The 23034-nt window shown below is 44.9% G+C and overlaps 1 protein-coding gene across 1 annotated transcript; it reads left to right on the top strand.

Annotated features, from left to right (window-relative positions):
* The first annotated feature begins 207 nt into the window (after positions 1-207).
* Positions 208-22911, top strand: LOC147884276 (protein PIN-LIKES 6-like). Its single transcript, XM_087398989.1, has 10 exons — positions 208-506; positions 645-724; positions 881-1005; positions 1179-1300; positions 1382-1567; positions 5428-5484; positions 22073-22173; positions 22284-22336; positions 22454-22642; positions 22790-22911. Exons 1-10 carry the CDS (start codon positions 330-332, stop codon positions 22909-22911), a joined length of 1212 nt encoding a protein of 403 aa, XP_087255115.1. The 5' UTR covers positions 208-329.
* The last annotated feature ends 123 nt before the right edge of the window (positions 22912-23034 follow it).

Below are 23034 nucleotides of genomic sequence, written 5' to 3'. Positions count from 1 at the left end.
ACGTCGACGGCCCGCGGGAGGCCATGAAAACGATAGGAGAACTCACCCCCTTCATCTTCCATCTTCATGACGCAACTTCCAGCAGCCAACGAAGCGAAGCCAATGAGCCGATCATGGGACGGCTGGAGTTGAATTGGAGCCGACCGCGGCCCTTAACGTAGAGAATAAAGAGATGCGTTGCGGGGGCTAGCTTCTGTTAGTGGCCTATTGGTCAACAAAGTGAGCACGCAGGAAGGCAGGAGAGGAGGAAAGAGCCAACGAGGAACAACAGAAATAGACCCTGCATGCTTCAATAGGAGCCAGCCCCATCAAACTTTCGCTCCTCTCCAATGCACTTGGCGAACTATTTCGGAATCATGACCTCCGAAACTAGTTCGTTTCTAATATCACTGAAGTTTGCCCTGCTTTCCATTGCCAAGGTCCTACTGATGTGCGGACTGGGATTTCTTCTGGCCACTCCCCGTATCAATATCCTTTCAGCGAGTGGCATTAAGTTGCTTAGCAAGGTAAAGAGACGTCGCATTTGCTCAATCATTGTACGTCTCGCGTCTCGTGCTTCTCCTGGTTTGGCGATCCTTGGATTTTGTTTCGGTTTCTTGAATTAGCAAGCGCCTCTTAAATTGGATGGTTGCGATGCTGTGCAGCTTGTGTTTGCATTGTTCTTGCCTTGCCTGATATTTACTGAGTTGGGGACGGCGATCACATTCCAAAAGATGCTTCAATGGTATCTTTCCCTCTTACCTTCCCACTTCTCCTGAGATCTTGCACTATCAGAAGCTTTGCGTTAATTTGTCCACATACGCCACGTACAAGCGTGTTTTACGCTGGCTTCAAAAAAATGTACGCGTGGAGGAGCATGACTTATGTTGACCTTCTGCAGGTGGTTCATCCCCGTAAACGTGGTGCTAGCAGCTGTGATCGGGTGCGGCATAGGTTGCATTGTGGTGCTCATTGTCAGACCACCCAAAGAATTCGTGAAGTTCACGATTGTCATGATTGGCATAGGTGAACTCAAATGCTTTTGATATGAGTGCCCCTTAAGTTCGGAGTCCGGACACTATTGGATGTTTGTTATATATCTTGAGTGGCGAAGTATCTCTAGATCAAGCTCTTGTGGTTGTAATATTGGTTAGATTTCCTCACCTTAGCACTAGCTTGACATTCTGCTTAGTTGGCAGGGAATATTGGGAACCTCCCACTTGTCCTCATAGATGCAGTGTGCGGAAATGAAAGCAGCGTGTTTGGAGATTCCGACACTTGCAGCGAACTAGGGGTGGCATACATATCCTTCGGACAATGGGTAAGTTGGCACGATCTATGTTTACTAGCGACTTATAATATACTTAGAGAATCTGAATTCATATTCTTTCCGGTTTTGCAGGTGGGAGCACTGATCGTTTATACTTTTGTTTTTAACATGTTCTCTCCTTCTGAACATTTGGATTGTGGCAATGCAACCTTTGATACAGAGAGCCACGCCTGTGCTGCTGTTCCACTCTTGAATGCCGAAGGAAGTGACGATGACAGCAGTTGTAGGCCCCGAGGGTCATCAAGGCTGAAAACAAAGGTCTACGTCTTCCATTCCATTGTGGTCTTCCAGGGCAGTCATCTTTGCCTTTCGATATTTTTACAGATGAAATATTATGTTCTGAAGTTCACAGAAACTGCTGTTTGGGGTCTGCTTTGTACCCTGGGAAATTTTTGAAGATGAATTGCATTATTGTCAAATTTGGAGAAAAAACGAATGTTTAACGCAGGCACAGGTGGGGGTTTGTTGACAGGGTGCTGGTAGTTGGTATGCACGACCAAACCTGGAACACATAATGCAGTAGCTGTAATTAAAATAGCATTGCTGAAAAGAAGGCTTTGCAATGAGTCTATAGAGCCCTATGTGTTGTCTTGCACTTCTCATTTTGGAACTCCACAAGCATGTGTTGTTTGGCTAACGAAGTGACAGTAGATCCTTCCTGAGCTTGTACATGCCACATATCATGGATGCACTGAGTTTTCCCAGTGGAAACTCATGCACAGGTCACACCTGTGTATGAAAGGCAAGAGGAATTGTCCTGTCGAGAACTGGATGAAGGCTAGCAAACCAGCCCTTTGCAGAGTCCGTATGCCATGAGGCAAATACTAAAGGTTGTATCTTTAGTACAATTACTGCGTTCAACATTTGAAAATTTTGAAAATGGTGCACAAACTGGAGATTTTGTGGAATGCAAAGTGTTGTCCATAGGACCAAAAAGTCGAGGGCATGTTACCTAGTATGATAAACACAATGTCCTAAGCTTTATGAGTGGACTTTCATGAAGTCGAGAGTCTACATATGTGATTGAGTTTTGTTGTGATGTTCGAGTGAACCACTTGATCTTCTATAACAGTTCTGAGGTCACAAAAAGTTTGTTGATCAGTCTTCATCTTAGCCTTGATGTTCTATTGTTAGACATTTCTGAATGTACAGAGTTTTTTTTTTTGCTTACCATGCTTATCTCCATTGCACATCATCTTGGCCATTATGCCCTAGAACCACGACCTCCAATTTTGTGCATGTTCCAGCGGTATGTTTCATCAGCTTAAGGTTTTTCCCTTGTATTTCCTGGTATTGAGAGTATATGGTATGCGCCTTTAGATCCCAGGTTTGCACTAAAAGCTGAAATGTTACATACCTTTGAGCAGTTGTCTGGGAATCATGATATTTATGCGTGCATCTCTAGCTACATGTTATTGATGCATGAATCACGATGTTGTGCACTGCTGCTTTGGTTCGCCCCCCCATGCTTCGCCCTTCTCTTTTCCTCTGGGTATGTGGGACAGATCTCCATTTCCAGATGCCCAGAAGATGGTTTGCCTCGCAGTGTAGGAGTAGGAAGGAATGCAATGTGTGAAAGAAGCGTAGGGGGCAAGGGGGAGCGCTCAACTTAGAAACGAATTGAAAGCAATGAGAAGAATGGACACAGTGAACTGGAAATAAGATTCTTCTATTACTTAGCCAAATCGGATTTCAAGATAGAACCAACAATATGGCCGCACTCTATGCACAAGCTTTGCTCTGGCAACAAGACGACCCTAACTGCTAGGACTCTAGGGCCTTATTATATATATGACATTCTGATACTACGTGGTGGGTACTACCCACTTCATTTACAATCCTTCGCAACCTACCTGTCAAAAGAGTAGGTGCCATGACTTCGTCGACAGATCTGCATTTACATCTTTCTTGAAAGTTCATGAGCCTTAAGATGTGTTTAGAAGAAAGGTGTGGCATCTATAGTAAGAGCTAAATTCTACAGCACAAAAGGCTTATGCCTCCATGAGTGGTGCAAAACTTTCAGCTCTTTAGGCACAGGGCAATGCAAAAAGGCATTTCTTTGAGCTGCAATAAAGTAAAACACGTAATAAAACGTGTTTAACCCAGTAGTAGTGAGCCTTGGCACTTCAGACTATTGGTTTGTACCTGTCATGGGCTTTCCCAAGGGATCCACATTTTTATGCCCTGCATAGGAGGTATAGGAGGCGGTCATAGAGATATGGCAGCAGCCGGATGTTGGTCCAGAGTGAGGTTGGGGCCCAATAGCACAGAGGATTTGGTTAGCAGCTTTGAGGATTGTGGCTAGCACTCAGCGGATGCAGTGACTTGACTAAGGGGATGGTTGCGGGGCTCCCTCACTGCAAGTGGTATTCGTTGGATGTGTAGTCCGCCACCTCGGTTGCTAGCCCTTGTTCCGGAGATTCCCTATGCAGTGAGCTGGATGATTTGTATGTTTGGTTATTTCAAAGCATTAATACAAGTTTCTTTTCACTGTAATTCAAAAAAAAAAACAGCACACTTTGATCGTGTGGCCTGAGCGATTGCAAATGTCGCAATACTTACTCATCACCTTACACTTGTGGCACCATACTTGGTCCTTTTCTACCAACTCATCTTCGTCATCTTCTTCAATATTCACTCTTCAGAATAGTACCCTCTTCTTGTGTATTGTCCAATTGATTGGTTAGCATTTTCATTTGTGCCACAAGTTGTACAAGGATTCAACCGGCCACCTTTTTAGAAAGGCAATGTTTGACTCATCCCATGTGGTGAAGTGCTCATCCGAGTATTGATCAAACTATTTGATGGCTTTATCCATGAACATGGTAGGAAAGTACATTAGGGATTCTTCGTTCGTATTGACATGCAATATCGCCCACGTTCGTAGAGAATTTCGCAGATGGGATTGGGGCTTCTCTATCTGGTCTTATATCCACTAGAGATAGGGTCCTTGCCTCTCTTGGCCGTCCCAATCTTCCTCCCTTTGTCTGGTGTCATCTTCGAAAAATTGCTCGACCTTTTTGCTTCCTTTAATCTGGGTCTCTTTGTCAGTCACTGTCTAGTTCGATTTTGGGTCTGGCTATCCACTCATTGGTATCTTTGCCAACATGGTGTCCTTGCATCTGTTGTTTCCGTCATTCAGTGCGATTCGATTTGCACCATTCCCATCACTGGCTTCTCCAGTGCAAACCACTTCATTTCATAGCAAGATTGCCAAATGTTGATGCGTGAATCATGGTGTTGTGTATTAGTGCTTTAGTTCATCCCATCGTGCTTCTCCCTGAGTGAAGCTTCGCAGGGAGATTGTTGTCTCTAGATGGCCAAGTAATGGTTTGGCTCGTAGCGTACAAGTGTGAATGAATGCAATGTGTGAAAGAATCATAGGGGCAAGGGGGTGCAGTCAACTTTGAAAAAATTAAAAGCATTGAGAAGTGTATATACAATAAATTGGAAATAAGCTTCTTCTGTTACTTAGCCAAATCAGCCGTCAAGTGGCTATGCTCTACACACATGAGTTGCTCTAGCAACAAGATGGTCTTAACTCCTAGGACTCTAGGACCTTGTATACATGACATTCTGACACTGTGTGGTGAATACTACTCAACCGCTTTTACAGTCCTTCGACCTACCCATCAAAAGGATAGGGGATGTTACTTCATTTGAAAAACAGCCCTAAAACTTTTGACTATTGACTCTTATAGTGTCTGCTAGGATGCAATCGCTTGCATTCACTGATTATGGAATCAACTAAAATGCAATCGCCAAAAACGCTTTTGGCCCCCTCCTAATCTCCTGATGGTTGCAGCCTTGACCATGGATTTGAGAAAGTGAAGATGGCGTTGATTTGTGGATAAAAGTCACCTCCCGCTTCTTCTTGCTCTTCGCCCAAATTGGTCCTTCGCACCTCAGCCAGTTAGTTGTTCATTGCCTGATCACCATCATTCACTGAGATGTCGGTCTGGGGGTTCAATACATGTCTACATGAAAGGTCCTTGATTGCAATGGGTATTTTTTCACATAATATTTTGTCGTCTTTTGGACAATGTCCATTACTGATATGGCTGCATATGCTTTGCACAAAGTCATGATGTCTGATTTGGACCTTTTATTGATTTCAGATCTTTCAACTATTCCAAAGGCTTAAAGATATCCTTCAGCCACCAGTGGTTGCCTCGGTGAGCTTCAAAGTCTCGATTATTTGTTTGTTATTGGCTTGTGTATCCATGAGCTATGTTACATTTTAGGGTTCTCTCTAAGTTTTTCGAATATGGTGAAGATGGTTGTGGTTTGCTTATTTAGAAAGTAAAGCATGCACGTCACTTTATGCTCATATTCTTTGACCTTAATTGAAATGTGTGTATATGATGTATGCCCGTGTGCTCGCATGGAGTTCTTTTCTTAAAAATTTCAAGATTTGCCCTCGCTTACAAAGCTTGTAAGTCTCTGTGCTACACATCCCTTGACAATTTTTTAGAATGTAGACTCTGCAATAGGGTAGTCATTGTCATATGCTTTATTGCACAACAAGAATCACAATTACATTGAGAGCTAGTGATGTCATGCTGTCCATAAAAAATTTTAAATATCTTTTTCGAATAAAATCTTTGCTTGGTGACTTGTGTACTACCTTGTGCAATGAAGCCAAGAATGTTGAGCATTCTCCTAACTTGGTTGCTCCCCTAGCTTCCACCTTTCTTTTGCATATCCAGGCCTTACATTCCTTGGAGTCGCTAAGCCAGTGCAATTATAGGCATAGCAAATTATGAATTGCTAAAATCATAGAAACAATACGAACTACCATATGGGAAGAAAAAGAAGAAGAAGAAGAAGAAGAAGAAGAAGAAAACTAACGTATGAGTAGAGGAGCTAAGATAAGCAAGAAACTAAGTAGAGGAGCATATCAAGAAGTAGAAAGATAGGCGTGGACTGACATAGACCCTCTTGAGAGGATAGGGTAGTAGAGCAAGCTCGATGCACAAAAAAAGGTTGCCCTTCAGTCATCATGCCAGGCCTTACATAGTCTTCTCTTGCCCAAGGTTCATCTGCCACTTGGTTGTACCTTTTCTTCTATTACATCATGTATTAGCTAATCAATTATTCCACACTCTTAGTCATGGGTTACATCACACCTCGCTACGATTTCGCTCACAATTTACCACACCACCACACAAGTTTGACCAAATACCCTTCAATCTTCTCTCAAAGCAAATAGGGGTGTTCACATAGCTTTGATCCATTTCCCCATCGACAGGAGAATGTATTCATCAATAGAATACAATGACATTAATTCCATCAACAAGAACTAATTTCCAGACCCAGTATCTGCAATTTGTTAGACATACTAGATAGTAGGATAGCGCATGCATCATCTTCAGCTATTCTTATTCCGACTTTTTTCAATTGTCTAGAATAGATTTCATCTTGGTGACATATGTTCCCAGATCCTTGTCAACATTCATACGTAACCCATATAGCTCTTGCTTGGGTCTCATCTTATAACTTTGCTTTACTTTTGAAAAGAACATCAAGATCAATCCATACTATAGCTATTGTTTTTAAAAACTCTATGTGGTGGATGTAGCCTTTGAGTCTACATTTTGTAATCCCATTGCTCTCTCGTTCTTCTGTGTTGTCTTCTCCATGCCAATGGATGGTCGTTTCTCTCCATTGGGGCTATACACCATGACGAGCACTCCATGAGATGCATCTACATGCTCAGCTTCCACAAATGGATGTTTGTGCTAGTGAAGACCTTTATTCTTGAAGTAGTACGTCCTGTTGAATCTCCCACGATACTCAAGCACTCTACAACTAGCTGCTTTGTATTTTGACTCACTATGACAGCTTTTTGTGCTGCATCACCCAAAAGAAATATCAATCCAAGCTCTTTTACCAATCACTTGTTACCTAAGCTAATACAATTGTATGCGTAGCAGAGCTAAAAGCATGAACTAGCATATGGGAAGAAAAAGAGAAAGAGAAGAAGAAGAGACAAAGTAATGTATGAGTAGAGGAGGTGAGATAACAAGCAAAAAACATTTAGAGAGTATATCAAGAACTAGACAAAATGCAAGTATATATGTGGTGGAATTAGATCAACTCTCGTGAGAGAATTGTGTAATAGAGTAAGAAGTAGGGTTGAGGGTTGAGAGTGGACAGGCTAGAGGTGAGGGCTGAGAGAAAGGGGCTGAGGGTGGGCTGAGCTGTAGAGGCTGAGAGGGTAGTAGAGAGTGGAGTGAGGGCTGAGAGGGGAGGAGAGAGTGCAGTGAGGGTAGTAGAGAGTGGATTGAGGACTGAGAGCAGAGAATGGGCTGGAATGTGCAGGTTCAGGAAGTTTTCTTAGTCGCTCGACGTGCCAGATGCTGAAATGCTACAGCCCGCACAAAAGCGTGTTCCGGGAAATGGGGAACGTTTTCTGGGAACGGGAGAATGTGTCCTTCCGGCATTTCATACTTGGTCTGCGTTCTAGGAACATGGAATGCGTTCCAGGTTTCCCTTCGTTCATGGAATGGCATTCCCCTCTTTTCAGAAGGGGAACGGCATTGACTTGTAACTATGCTTGGGGTGCTAACAGGAGAGCGTCTATTGGGAGATCAAAGAAGACCTGACCCTCGTCTAAATACCAAGCATCATTGACAGCAAAAGAGGCATCATGTGTAACATGTGGAGAGAGATCTCAAATCTGTTGGAAATAGAGGATAGAATCACTCACACCTCACTCCAGATCTAGCTCATAGAACACTTAGAGAGATGGAGAAAGAGATAGTCAAAACTCAGATATATTCTTCCACAATCGTGGGCAGACAAAAGCTCAACGGGTGAGCATGTACAAACTGCCAAAGGATGCTGTCAAGTGCTGAGCCACTTCTCTCCCTCTGCGCGCTTGCCTGCGTGCAAGGCTGTAAGTGCAGGTGATGGGAAAAGTGTGGGGAGGGAGGGGGTTTATATAGGAGGGCAGTCAGCCCCTAGAACTCGCCGACTTTTCCAGTCGGTCCAGTCTGTAAAAACCGACCTGGTCAGGGCCCTTATTGGGGCTGAACCTGAGCCGACCAGACCTGGCTGGTCTGGCCTATAAAGAGGCCCCCTCTGGTGGCCTTTTGCTGCTGCTGGCTGGTCCTGGTATTGCTCCACATGCCTCCGTACCATGCTGGCACAGTCCTCCATGCAGCTAGGTAGCCTTGGCCCCTTTCCCCCTACAGTCTCATGCCCCCTTGTCCCCTCAAAACGGGGGCTCACAGGTGGGGAAGTGACTTTTCTAACACCCCCTCTCAATGACACAACTGTGGGCCGATCCCAGGAAGCGCCTCCGTGAAGACATCCCTGGCTGGTCTGGCCTATAAATAGGCCCCCTCTGGTGGCCTTTTGCTGCTGCTGGCTGGTCCTGGTATTGCTCCACGTGCCTCCGTACCATGCTGGCGCAGTCCTCCATGCAGCTCGGTAGCCTTAACCCCTTTCCCCCTACAGTCTCATGCCCCCTTGTCCCCTCAAAACGGGGGCTCACAAGTGGGAAGTGACTTTTCTAACACCCCCTCTCAATGACACAACTGTGGGCCGATCCCCATGCGTTGAATGAGGTGTTCCATCTGCTCCCTGGGAAGCGCCTTCGTGAAGACATCAGAGATGTTGTCGTTGGTCGGGCAGTATATCCACTCTATGACTTCTTCGTCGATAAGTTCTCGAACAAAGTCGTAGTGGACCTTGATGTGCTTCGTCCATGCGTGAAACACGGGGTTGTTGGCCATTGCTATGCAACTCTAGTTGTCGCACATAACCACAGTCGCATCTTCTTGGGCCACATTCATGTCCTCCAAGATCCACCTGAGCCACAATGCTTCACATGCCGCTGTACAGGCAGCCCTATACTCCGTCTCTGTAGATGAAAGGGCGACAGTAAGTTGTTTCTTACTCAACCATGACACAACTCCTGATGAGAGTAAGAAACAATATCTAGAGGTCGCGATCTCCGGGTATGAATGTCACCTGCCCAATCACTATCACAGAAACCTCCCAACTCAATGCCTCTAGTATAAGTGATGCCGTAGGTGCAGGTACCCTTCATGTAAAGACTATCTACAACTATCTATTCCTACTGCAGATCACAGGAGCAGCACCATGAATATCCTCCCAGCCAAATCCTGCTGAAGCTGACGAGCAGACAGAGAAATTTCGATCACCAACAACATACGTGAAAATCCTTCTCTTCTCTCACTAGCCTCAACAAGCCCCATCTCCCTAGATAGATCTAGATGCCACATGTCATCCATATAGGGCCTTTCTAATGCAACATTTCACCCCTCTCTTGGGATGCATTAAATCCTTTGCCCCTAGGCACAATCTTTGCATTAGGCCCTTGGCCTTAGATCTACCTAGTCCGGTGCTATCAGCCCTCACCTAGGACCTTGACATTAATTCCCTCCCGATCATTTACATGAAGCGCAAACAAATATATTACAAAGATAGATCCTTTAAGGAAAATGTCGACTGATTCTTCCAAGGTCATGCTACCTCGGCTAGAGTGTAACATTCCTTGACGCATCCTCGATGATAAAATCTGGGAACACTCTCCGCAACTGGTATATGGATTCCCAGGTAGCTTCGGATAGAGGCTGACCATGCCATGCAACCAACACCGTGGGTATCTTTCGATTTCGTATTTGCATTGTTCCTCGGTCCAGGATTCTTGTTGGTTTGCGCCTCGCAATATCCTCTATCTCTTGAAACAAAACCACACCTTCGATTAGTGAGTCACCTGTATGTAAAAATTTCTTTAAGCGCGAAACATGAAAAACCGGGTGTACCTTACATCCTTGTGGCAATTCTAATTTATAGGCTACCTTGCCTATTTTCTTTAGAATTAACCACGGCCCACAATATCGAGGTGATAACTTAGCACACTCTCCTGAAGTCAACGACTTCGAGTGCAAAGGAACTCTGAGAAAAACTTTTTCTCCTTCCTTAAATACTCTTATAGACCAGTTTTCATCCGCATACACCTTGGCTCTATCCATAGCCTGGCGGATATTAGCTCTCGCAAGTGCTAGCATCTCCCGCATCTGAACTACAAAGTTCGCGGCACTAGGCACTTTCTGAGGTATCCCAACTATAGTTGGATTTGTTGGTCTATAACCATAGTTCAGCTCAAACGGACTAAACCCAGTAGAGGAATGTTTTCTATCATTGTAGGCAAACTCCAACAATGGCAACCACTTGTCCCACGTATGTTACCTCAATGACACATATGCTCTCAGCATATCCTCTAAAGTTTGGTTGACTCTCTCCGTCTGACCATCCGTCTCAGGATGATCCCCACTACTCATTCCCAACTCAGTCCTTAGTGTCTCAAATACCGCTGTCCAAAAATGACTGGTAAATCTAACATCTCTGTCTGACACTATGGATCTAGGCAATCCATGCATATGAAATATATGTTTAATAAACAAATCCACCACTTGCGGGGCACTAACAGACTCTCTAGTCAGATTGAAGTGAGCCATCTTGGTTAGACGATCAACCACCACAAGGATAGAATCATACCCTCCTTGTGTCGTAGGCAACCCTACAATAAAGTCCATGGAAATGCTCTCCCACTTAGTGGTATTTCCAAGGGCTGTAAAAGTCCGGGTGGCTTCACCCGCTCGGCCTTGCTTACCTGACATGAAAAACACCGTGTCACATATTCATGAATATGCTTTTTCATCTTTGGCCAAAAGAAATCTCACTTTACGAGATCATATGTCTTCTCGACTCTTGGATGTCCCGCACACGGGCTATCATGGCACTGTCGAATGACTCTCTGCCTGAGATCATTCTGACTAGGTACTACAACCTTGCCATTTCTTTCTAGCATACCATCCCTTATGGTATATCTTGCATAAGTTTGGGCTTTTCTGGATGCCAGGTCATCCTTTTCATTTTCCCGGGATTTTAACACATGAGCCTTAGGCCATAAGCTCTGGAACTCGTCCACTTTTTGAGTTTCTCCAATCTCGGTCATTAGAACACTCTCTAATACCGTGAAACTCAGGTTGTGCATAATGCGAGACAACGCATCAGCAACCTTATTGTCTTTTCCTCTTCGGTACTGAATCGTTAAATTAAACTCCTGCATGAGCTCTGCCCACCTAGCTTGGCGGCCCCTCAAGTCAGGCTGTTTACTAAAATGTTTCAGAGTATCATGATCTACATCCACATAAAACTCTGAACCATATAAATAATGCCTCCATGTTTTCAAAGCATGGATAACCGCATACAACTCTAATTCATGCGTTGGTCAATTCCTTTGAGAGGGAGAAAGCTTCTTGCTTTCAAAGGCTACTCGCCTTCCCTCTTGAAGGAGAACTGCTCCTACCGCAATGCCACTTGCATCGGTTTCTAGGAACAACGGTTTATGGGGATCAACTATTTTTAACACCGGTCCTGTGACCACAGCTTATTTTATGGTGTTAAAACTTTCTTGTTGATTCTGTCCCCAAATAAAAGGTACTTTATCTGAGGTCAGATCAGTCAATGGCGATACTATTCCGGAATATCCTTTGATATGCCTTCTATAAAACTGGACAAATCCCAAAAATGATCGCAACGCGGTCAAACTCTGAGGGATTGGCCAAGTCAGTATCGCAGTCACTTTCTTCGGATCCATTTCTACCCCCTGTGGAGTAATTATGAATCCTAAATATTCAAGCCTAACCATACACAGTATAGTTTTCTTTTTATTTACATAAAGACTGGCTTTCCTCAAAGTACTGAACACTACTCTTAAATGTTCACGATGCTCAGTAATACTTTTACTGAATATCAGGATATCGTCAATAAAATGTACTACGAACTTTCTGATATACGGACGTAGTAAATCGTTCATAAGCATGACGAAGGTCGCTAGAGCATTGGTAAGTCCGAAGGGCATTACCAAAAACTCATAATGACCAAACCTGCTTCTGAAAGCGGTTTTATGCACATTCTCGGCTCTAATCCGGATCTAATCCGGATTTGATGGTAGCCACACTTAAGATCTATCTTACTGAAAATCACGGCTCTATGTAATGCATCTAGCAAATCATCAATCCGAGCCATTGGATATCTGTGCTTAACAGTGATATTATTCAATGCTCTGTAATCTATCCAGAGGCGAAACGTATCATCCTTTTTCTTCTTTAATATCACTGGCGAAGCAAAAGGTGAGAAACTTGGTTGAATCTGTCCCAACTTCAGGTATTCTTCCAGTTGTCTACGCACCTCCGCCTCTTTAATAAAACTCATTCTATAGGGAGGTCTATTTATAGGTTATGCCCCCGGAATCAGCTCAATTTTATGTTGAACATTCCGCTCTAGAGGTAACCCATAAGGTAGTTCATCCCTAAAACATTCAGAGAACTCCTCTATTATAAGATTAGCTAGCTTGGCCATCTCACCACTTTGCGTAACATCAGTGCTAGCCGAAGAATCATCGACCGGCTCTACCAATGCTGCTGTACAAAGGAATAAAAACTCTACTTGAGCTTTTCGGATTTCCATCACGGAAACCAACGGTCCTTGAGGTATATCTTTTTCACCTCGCAAGACATAAAGCACATCATTCATCTTGAACTGATATATGTGCTTTTTTCAAATCAATGGCTGGATTCTTCCTAGAATGCCACGCCATACCCAGGGCTATATCCGCATGAGCAAGCTTGGTCATTTCAAAATCAAGCTTCTCAGCATAGTCCTGAATCCGAAGCTCCAACTGGGTAACCCTTTGGTCCCATACTTCAGTTGAACTTCCATCTGCCATCCTGACTGTATACGCATAGTCAAATGGGCTTGTCTTTAATTTCAGCCTCTTCACGAGCTTGGAGTTAATCACATTGTGAGTTGACGTCGAGTCAAACAACACAATGACATCATGATTGGCCACTTGTCCTTTCATTTTAATTAACTCCGTATCATTAAAGGCTGTATACCCCGTTGCTGCGGGCTTAGATAGGATGTTATCAGGTGCACTCGTCACTAGCTTAGCAACAGACACACATAACAAACAAGGTACTAACCTCTGAGAAGATCCCGCTAGCTGAATCTGCATCTCTTCCGCTCTGGGACTTCCCTCCATCTCCACGTCGCACTCTGAGATCACCATCTCAGCCATCCGACGATCTTTGTTACGTGGACAATCTTTCCACTGATGAGGCTGAAGGCAACCAAAACATAAGCCTTCTCTCCTCGCTTTTTCCCTTTGTTCTGGGTTTAAGGGAGACTTAGACCAAGCCCGAGCTGCCATTGGGGTACTTTTCTCTTCACTCCAATGGTGGTACTTGGTTTAGGAGTTTCAGTCGGTTTCGCCTGCTTGGCTTGACCACTCGCTTGAGAACCACTCCCTCTACTAGTCCACTTCTTCTTAAACCCAGATTTCTTCGGATACCCATACTGGGTTCCGACCTGTGCAAACCCACTTGGCTTGCTGCCCTTGGCATGCTCATAGTTCAAGACTATAGCTATTGCATCATCTAGCGTGTTCGCGTACTTAGCCCGAACTTCCATTTTTATTCGATCATTCAATCCAAATATGAAATCTTTCACTTGGATTGATTGAGGCAGGGGTTCGTCAACCTTCATTACACTCTCTCGAAACTTATCAGTGTATTCTGCCAAATATGAAATCTTTCACTTGGATTGATTGAGGCAGGGGTTCGTCAACCTTCATTACACTCTCTCGAAACTTATCAGTGTATTCTGCCACTGATAAATTTCTCTGACGAAGGTTCCTATATTGATCCCAAGCTCGGGATGCTTCGTCAGGAGGTAAGAAGTGTTTCCTGAACTCTCTTTTAAACCCCTCCCAGGTAGTGGATGCTATACCATCTTTTTGCTGTTTAATCCACCACCGATCCGCTGCCTCACTAAACATGTGGGTGGCCTCGCGGATCTTCTTCATGTCATTGCTGATTTCACAAATGGCGAACGCCTCGTCCCATTTGTGTAACCAAGTCTCAATGACATCGGAGCTACGGTTGTTCATCCGACCAGAATACTTTTCCGGTCTGTAATTGGCAATGTTTGGCACTCTAGCCTTCCTAGGCTCAACCGTATGGACACTAGACTCCGGTTCCATTGGAGCCTTTCCCTTCTCCTCTCGAGAAGGTCTGGCAAACATACTATGTATCGCTCTCCTAAGTTCGGATTGCCCTGCATTGGCCTGTAATTGCTGCGCTAACAACTATTGCAAGGCATCCGCCAGCAATGCAATCCTGCCAGATAAAGTGTGAGCTACTGGGCGCGACACCTGCTAGGTCGGCCGGACTCCTGATTCACCAGGGTCCCTCCTGGAAGCCCCTTCTTCTGCTTCCATTTAGTTCAATGGGTGCTTTGCTTTGTTTTGTTTTGTTTTGATTGGGTTTTTTTTTTTTTTAACACCACTAGAAAGCTGTATTTACAAGCTGACACAATTCAGTGTACTAACAGTCTGACACAATTCCCTATACTAGGGAATTCTTGCAATCCCACACACACTGATCAGGCATTTAACACAGGCATACATCTCAGACCGCGCTTTTCCGTATACTTAGGGAAATTCCTACAAACTGACTCTGACTGAAGCACACAGGCATATGCACAGGCATAATCTGTCCCTGCTACAACATGCACAGGCATAATCTGTCCCTGCTACAACATTAAAGCCTCATGCAGGCTGATCATTCACGAGATCCTGTCTATGAAAGTAGAGCATCACCCGACTAAATCGAGAAGGAAAAAAAAAAACAACACGAAACTAATGGAGGTCAAAGAAAGCTCCCTGGTCATCAACGATTTCACCACTTCTTGGTTCCATGCAAATCCCGCCAACAGTCCGCAGTCATAGCCTTGGATCTCCCTCGACACTGATCTGTGTTTGCGCGGCCTTTTATACTTGCCTACCCTGTTCAAGGCCCTGCGCTCCTGCGCCAAATCTGCGTCCCAAAGTGTTGTTGGATCGTCGCCCCAGTCACGGCTTACGAGCAGGCTGCGTGGCGTTGGAGATCTCTGAGCGTTCGTGTGCCAAGGAAGCAGATCACGAGCTAGCCAGACTGCTCTGCGTCACCTCTGCGTTCCAAGCCTGCAATATGTTAGACGAAATGCACGGGTGGTGATGATCCCAAATATTAAACACTGACTTACGGGATCCCCACGCTCCAACAACGACTCAGAAGCCTCCGTCAACAAGCCTCCGTCCGTCATAGATCACTTCAATATTCGTCGAACGCCCCGCATGGAATCTCCGTTGATCTGAGGTCGGTCACGGACTGTCAACGTCGAAGGGTCTTCCAGGATGATCATCAACAATTTCGTCGATCCCTTCCTTTCCTGCACTCTGCGACAAGCTTACGTAGGCCAGCGCCGATCGATGCGTAGGCCAGTTGTCTGTCGTCACGTCGCAGCATCAACACAATCTGCCCGTCGCATGGACTCTCCCTCGATTTGGCGCTCAGGTCCTTCGACAATCCCGCTCGTCTCTCTCGTTTGCTCGTCTGCCCCTTCCTAATTTCTAGCCTTGGGCTCTGATACCAAATGTAAAGACTATCTACAACTATCTATTCCTACTACAGATCACGGGAGCAGCACCACCTCCCAGCCAAATCCTGTTGAAGCTGACGAGCAGACAGAGAAATTTCGATCACCAACATACGTGAAAATCCTTCTCTTCTCTCACTAGCCTCAACAAGCCCCATCTCCCTAGATAGATCTAGATGCCACATGTCATCCATATAGGGCCTTCCTAATGCAACATTTCACCCCTCTCTTGGGATGCATTAAATCCTTTGCCCCTAGGCACAATCTTTGCATTAGGCCCTTGGCCTTAGATCTACCTAGTCCGGTGCTATCAGCCCTCACCTAGGACCTTGACATTAATTCCCTCCCAATCATTGACATGAAGCGCAAACAAATATATTACAAAGATAGATCCTTTAAGGGAAATGTCGACTGATTCTTCCGAGGTCATGCTACCTCGGCTAGAGCGTAACACTTCAAGTACCTTAGCACCCTCATACTTGCATCCCCAATGAGCCTTCTTGGGTGTGGCGGAGAATTGACAGAGCAATCCAACTGCATAGGAAATATTTGATTGGGTATTGGTGAGGTAAAGCAAACTCCCCACCAAGCGTCGATATAGTGATGAATCAACCGGCTGAGATGGATCATGCACACTCAGCTTCATACCAGTTTCCATGGGAGTCACTGTTGCTTTGCAATTTTCCATCTCAAAGCGTTTGAGTAATATTTCTCTTGTGAAATAAAGATACTTCTCTTTCCTTGCTTCACCTCAATCCCAAGAAAGTAGTAAAGTATGCCTAAGTCAGTCATCTCGAACTCCTCCATAAGATGTCTCTTGACCTGAGTAATCTTCTTTGAATGATCCCCAGTAAATCATGATGAGGTCATCCACATATAAAATCAATACCAGCCGCAAATCCCCCTCTGTGTCGAGATAAAGATTTGCCTCTGATGGACTCTGTTGAAACCCGATCTTCTGAAAGAAAACATCTATCCGCTGGTACCAAGCTCTAGGGCCCTGTTTCAGCCCATATAAGGCCGCCTTCAGTTTGCAAACTTTTGATGGGGATCCTAGAATCTGAAATCCTGGTGGCTGTGCCACATATACCTCCTCCTTCTCCAGGTTACCATTCAAAAATGCAGAACGTCCATTTGAAAAATAGGCCAATTGTGATGAGTAGCCAAGCTGTGGGGGCGAAGGTCTCGTCGAAGTCAAGTCCTTCTGACTGTGCATAGCCTTTCACCACCAATCTTGCTTTGTACTTGTCCACGCTCCCATCTGACTTGAACTTAAGCTTGTACACCCATTTAGTCCCAATGACCTTCCGCTTGGTTGGTTTGGGCACTAAATCCCAGGTGTCGTTTTTCAAAATGGCATCCATCTCTGCCTGCATGGCTTCCTGCCATTCTGAAATATCCTTCGCCTCCTGGAAGGAACAGGGCTCCACAAGCTGAGCTACCAAAGTGTAGTTCATGGAGTTGTGGGGGTGAAGGTCTCGTCGAAGTCGAGTCCTTCTGACTGTGCATAGCCTTTCACTACCAATCTTGCTTTGTACCTGTCCAAGCTCCCATTTGACTTGAACTTAAGCTTGTACACCCATTTAGTCCCGATGACCTTCCGCTTGGTTGGTTTGGGCACTAAATCCCAGGTGTCATTCTTCAAAATGGCATCCATCTCTGCTTGCATGGCTTCTTGCCATTCTGGAATATCCTTCGCCTCTTGGAAGGAACGGGGCTCCGCAAGCTAAGCTACCAAAGCGTAGTTCACGGAGGGAGTCTTCATGTTTCGTTGAGACCACCGCGCTCCGAAATTGCTCTCAAGAATGTCCGTGACCCGTGAGTCTGCTGACGTCTTCAAATACCATTGAGGTAGCTTCTTCTCAGGTGGAGGTGCTTTTGATGGAGTTGACTTGGGAGCTGGTTCTGGAATGGCACTTTATGTACATGCACAAATGCTTTAGAACCGAAAGCCCTTAAATGAGATATGATGGGCTTCTTACCATAATAAGGTTTATATGGAGTCTTGTCATCAACAGCCTTGGTCTTGGTTCTATTGAAGATGTGAATGGCAGTGTTCACGGCTTCACCCCAGTAGGCTTTCGAGAGACTCCTCCCTCGCAACATGGTCAACCCTGTCTCTGTGACGGTCCTATGCTTCCTCTCAGAAACTCCATTTTGCAGAGATGTGCGAGCTGTAGTGAGTTGTCTCTTAATTCCCTGCTTCTTGCAGAATCCATTGAACTCAGTAGAAGTGAACTCTCCCCCTCTGTCGGTGCGGAAGGCTTTGATTACCTCCCCACGCTCCTCTACCTAGGCCTTCCAATCTTTGAATTTCTCAAAAGCTTGAGATTTCTTGGCCAGGCAGAATACCCACATCATGCGACTGAAATCATCCACTAATAAGAGAGAATACCGCGAACCTACGAATGAATTGGTCGACATTGGGCCGCAGATGTCGGCGTCAACCAACTCGAGTGGCTTCTTGGTCCGTGATGAGGCTTCCTGTGGGAACTTGTCCCTGTGTTGCTTACCTTTCACAGAAGCCCTACAGACACGATCATTGCCTGCAATCGATGGAAGTCCATCCACCATCTTTGTCTTCTGCATCTTGGAGAGAGTGCCATAGTTCGCATGACCGAACCGCTCATGCCATAATCTGGATCTGCCATGGTCCCCGTGCACCAATAGAGCGTTGAGCCGCCATGGTCCCCGTGCACCAATAGAGCATTCAGCCGATATAGCCCATGCTCCTCGACACCTTGAGCCACCACCTGTCCGTTTGCCTTGGATGTGACATTGACCTTGCCGTTGTCGAGTAAGACCGACATATTGTGCTTGTCCATCTGACAGACAGACAATAGGTTCTTGCACAAATTCGGTACATATATAGTACATCGGAAGTCAACTCCTTGTTTCCTGCAGTCGCGATGAATGGAATACGACCGAAACCCTTCACAAGGCATGACCGGTTACTCCCAACAGTGACCTTGGAATCGGGATGCGTACCTTCCATGGTTTTGAACCACTCCTTGTTGGACATGTGCTTTGAAGCTCCACTGTCCACATACCAACCTTCCTCTCCTTCACTGACTGCATAAGTGGAGCGATACTCAGTGATGATGAAGAGAGTGCCAGTCGTGACGTTTGCCAACGATTTGGTCTTTGGCTCCTCCTCAGACTAGGACGACTCCTTCTTGAGGTCCGCCTTCTTCTTGCGGCACTCTTTAGCAGAATGACCAAGCTTCTCACAGTAGAAGCACTTCATCTGCCTCTTTTTCTCTGCATCCTCGGTCTTGTGTTTGTTCTTGGAGTCTTTGAACTTACCCTTGCTGGGCTTGTCCCTTGCCACGAGAGCCTTCTCGTCCGATTGAGTAAACAATTTTTCCCGAGCCTCTTCCTATAATAGTAAAGACCCAAGCTCCTCGAAGGTGAGAGGCTTGGTCCTCTGTCTTGCAGTGACAGTAGTCACGAAAGTCTTAAAACTTCGAGGTAGCTTGTGTAAAATCAACAATGCTAGTTGACTTGAATCTACCTTCTGACCAACTGCCATGAGCTGGTTCCTTACCACCTTGACTTTTGTCAGATGGTCATGAACATTGTCTACCTCAGTCATGTCTAGATTATACAGTTGATGTTGGAGCATCAGAATTCGAGATGTATTTTCGGTTTCATACAAATCCTTCAAGATAGCCCACGTGTCTACAGACGTCTCAGCTATCTGGATGTGCGGAAGAACAGAGACCGCCGTGGTCCCAATGATTAATGCTAGGGCGTGGGCATCTCTCTCTTCCCAATTCTCGAGCTCTTCACCATCCACTGGAATGACAATCTTTCCCTTGCTGTCCAGCAAGTCTTCCGGTTTTGCCTCCACCCCTGCTAGCTTCCACAACTTCCGGGCCACTAGATGGCTCCGGATTTTCATCTTCCAGATCAGGTAGTTTGACCCGTCTAGCTTCCCTGACTCTCCGAAGTTCGGGCTGGTGAATGAGAGCAATCTGGAGGAGGAGGAAGGAAGAGAAGGGGCTGAAGAGGCAACAGTAGAATCTTTGTCCTCCATCCTTGCTGTAATAAAGAACAGTAAACTGAATTTACAGCGGAAAACTTGACCACGCAGCAAACCTGAGTGTCAATTGGAGTCGCCTACTTGCTGAGGTACTCCGATCTAGAGCTGTGAACCTAGCTCTGATACCATGTTGGAATTAGAGGATAGAATCACTCACACCTCACTCCCGATCTAGCTCATACAACACTCAGAGAGATGGAGAAAGAGATAGTCAAAACTCAGATATATTCTTCCACAATCATGGGCAGACAAAAGCTCAACGGGTGAGCATGTACAAAAAGCCAAAGGATGCTGTCAACTGCTGAGCCACTCCTCTCCCTCTGCACGCTTGCCTGTGTGCAAGGCTGTAAGTGCAGGTGATGGGAAAAGTGTGGGGAGGGAGGGGGTTTATATAGGAGGGCAGTCAGCCCCTAGAACTGGCCGACTTGTCCAGTCGGTCCAGTCTGTAAAAACCGACCTGGTCAGGGCCCTTATTGGGGCTGAACCTGGGCTGACCAGACCTGGCTGGTCTGGCCTATAAATAGGCCCCCTCTGGTGGCCTTTTGCTGCTGCTGGCTGGTCCTTGTACCCATTGAACCCATCCAAGAAGCTATACACTTCAAATCTCGCTACCCTTTCTAAAACTATTTCAGCTCGGGAACATTTTCCACTCTTGTGATGTCCTTAGAAGACAATAGCATATCTACCATAAACAGGTTTGATGCTATCAAACCACTCCTTGCGAGGAGTCGTGTGCTTAGAAGCACCACTGTCTAAATACCAAGTATCATTGACAGCAAAAGAGGCATCATGTGTAACACGCGGAGAGAGATCTCAACTCCCCCTCCTAAGAGAGATCTCAATGGTAGCAAATACAAAATCCTTGTCACATTCTCCCTGAGGGACTTTCCATCATGCATCTTAAGCCCCTTCAGTTGATTGGTCAAGGCAATGACCTGTGCCTCATTCTTGACATGATACATATTAGCCAATATGTCCCATGCATCCTTGGCATGATTGCATGATTTGATATTTTTCATGATACATCTTTCGACTAGCAATGCAATCAGAGACAAAGCTTGGCCATTCCTTAGCTCCAATCTCCTTTTGGTCCTCTATCAGACGGGGAGATGCACTTATAGATGAGACCTGACCGGCTGGCAAAAACTGGAGCAAGAGGCCTCACTTCATCCCCTGAAAGAATATCCCACAGTTCTTTGCCAACCCAAATATTGTTAAGCACAAGACCACAAGGGAATAATTGGAGCCGCCCAACTCATCTCCTTCGGTCAATGTCCCATAGCTGTGTTAAAGAGACAGGTCTGATCGAAATACTGACTGCAAATCTGAGTACAAGTGTACCCACACCAAAAACTTCCCCAACTACACTTGCTGGTAGCTTCATATTTTACTATAGCAACACGATACCAATACACAAACCAAAGATGCAGGTTATGGTCTGTTTTTACATTTCTTTTATTACACTGTATGCTAAGGAAATGCCATTCAATCAATCAAGTTCTTGTTGTTCTCTAACTAACAATAACATGGATTACTAATCTTCTTTCAAAATTTTAAGGTCAGTAAACCAGTTAATGTTTACCATCCAATGTGAGCCAGGTCAATCAGTGTACAGGTACACAGCTCACTCTAACATATGAGAACACACATTTCCAATTATGCCCCTCAGATTCTGTCTTGATAAGATTATAAAGGTATATGGATGAACCAGGTAAGAACACACGGTTCAGGCCTGATTTAACTTACTCATTATGCTACGCTTTTCATGAAACAAACTACATTATGGATCATGGTGCCTCCAACATTGTGGACTGGGACAATGAGGCTTAATATTATAACTATGTGTGTTCACTCAAAATGCCTTGGGGGTGGACTGAATATTTTTAAAAAACTATTTGCATTTTGATGAATGCCAATAAATGTGTCATCATTAAAGACCTTTGTTTCAGACACAAAATAAAAAAAGAAGAGGAGATGGCATCACAAAGCAATGAAGCAGGGAAAACTCTATGCCTCTTCGCTTATTTTCTTGTCTGCTTATATAAGAGTTTTAGCTTCAGGACATATACTCTCAGATCTTACGCTTCATCTCTTGATTTGTACATTGATGTGGGATGCCATTTAAGTATAACACGTATATTTCTATGTTCAGATTGCAATTTCAGTGATGCTTTAGTCAATTTGTCCTTTTTGTTCAGATTCTTGCACTCATTGTTGGTGGCATACCATTCTTGAAGAACTTCTTTCTGACTGATGATGCACCACTGTACTTTTTTTCAAATACTCTCAGCCTCCTGGGGTAATCTCTCAGGCTGCACACTGTTGCATATATGTTGCACTATTTACGATTTTACGTGGTAAAACTTTGCCAAAGGTTGGTGAGCATGTCCTTGTCTGACCTTTTTGCAGAGGGGCTATGATACCTTGTATAATGCTAGCGCTTGGAGGGAATCTGGCAGAAGGTAAGTGGATTGATAAATTCTTTGACACTTCAGCAACTTGCATTTCAAGATGGGGCTCAAAATGGCTGAAACATTCAAATTTAAAGGCTTCAAGTCTGTAATTTTAACTTTTTTCAGGTCCAGGAAGTTCCAAGCTTGGCCTTAGCACTACAGTTGCAATCACAATCACTCGATTGTTCATTGTACCTTCTACAGGCATTGGTGTTGTGCTGTTGGCTGATAAACTGGGATTTCTTCCAGCAAATAATCCATTGTTCCGTTTTATTCTACTTTTGCAGCATTCAATGCCATCTTCCATCCTTGCAGGTTGTTGTTGCCAAGTAGTCATCTTTCTCCTTGTAAAAATGTTTCTTTTTGTAATGCCTGGAGTTCTTTTGTGCTCTCTATCACTTCAGATTCTATCAAGTGGACGCAAAGATGTCCTTCACTGATTGAAACACACGTCCCTTGCAGGAGCTGTAGCGGCCTTGAGGGGAGTCGCTGAGAGAGAGGCTGCTGCTATCCTCTTTTGGGAGCATATTTTTTCCATTGTTTCTATTGCAGCTTGGCTCATTCTGTACCTTAGTATCTTGTAGAGCTTGAAGTTTGAGAGCTCAAGCTTTGGCTTGTAGCTCTAGAAAGGAGAGTTCATGATATTATCATGAACTCTCCTTTCTAGAGCTACAAGCCAAAGCTTGAGCTCTCAAACTTCAAGCTCT

Source organism: Dipteris shenzhenensis, chromosome 27, assembly GCF_047967505.1.
Source record: "Dipteris shenzhenensis isolate YYH24624 ecotype China chromosome 27, Dip_SZ_1.0, whole genome shotgun sequence".
Taxonomy (NCBI): domain Eukaryota; kingdom Viridiplantae; phylum Streptophyta; class Polypodiopsida; order Gleicheniales; family Dipteridaceae; genus Dipteris; species Dipteris shenzhenensis.
Note: the sequence above shows the minus strand (reverse complement) of the source record. Positions and strands in the feature narration are given on the sequence as shown.

What these genes read in the sequence shown, in the direction of transcription:
- LOC147884276 (XM_087398989.1), top strand. Translation starts at nt 330, where the DNA reads ATGCACTTGGCGAACTATTTCGGAATCATGACCTCCGAAACTAGTTCG. An exon ending in TTCCAAAAGATGCTTCAATG is followed by an intron (nt 725 to 880) that starts GTATCTTTCCCT and finishes GACCTTCTGCAG; the next exon opens with GTGGTTCATCCCCGTAAACG. An exon ending in GATTGTCATGATTGGCATAG is followed by an intron (nt 1,006 to 1,178) that starts GTGAACTCAAAT and finishes CTTAGTTGGCAG; the next exon opens with GGAATATTGGGAACCTCCCA.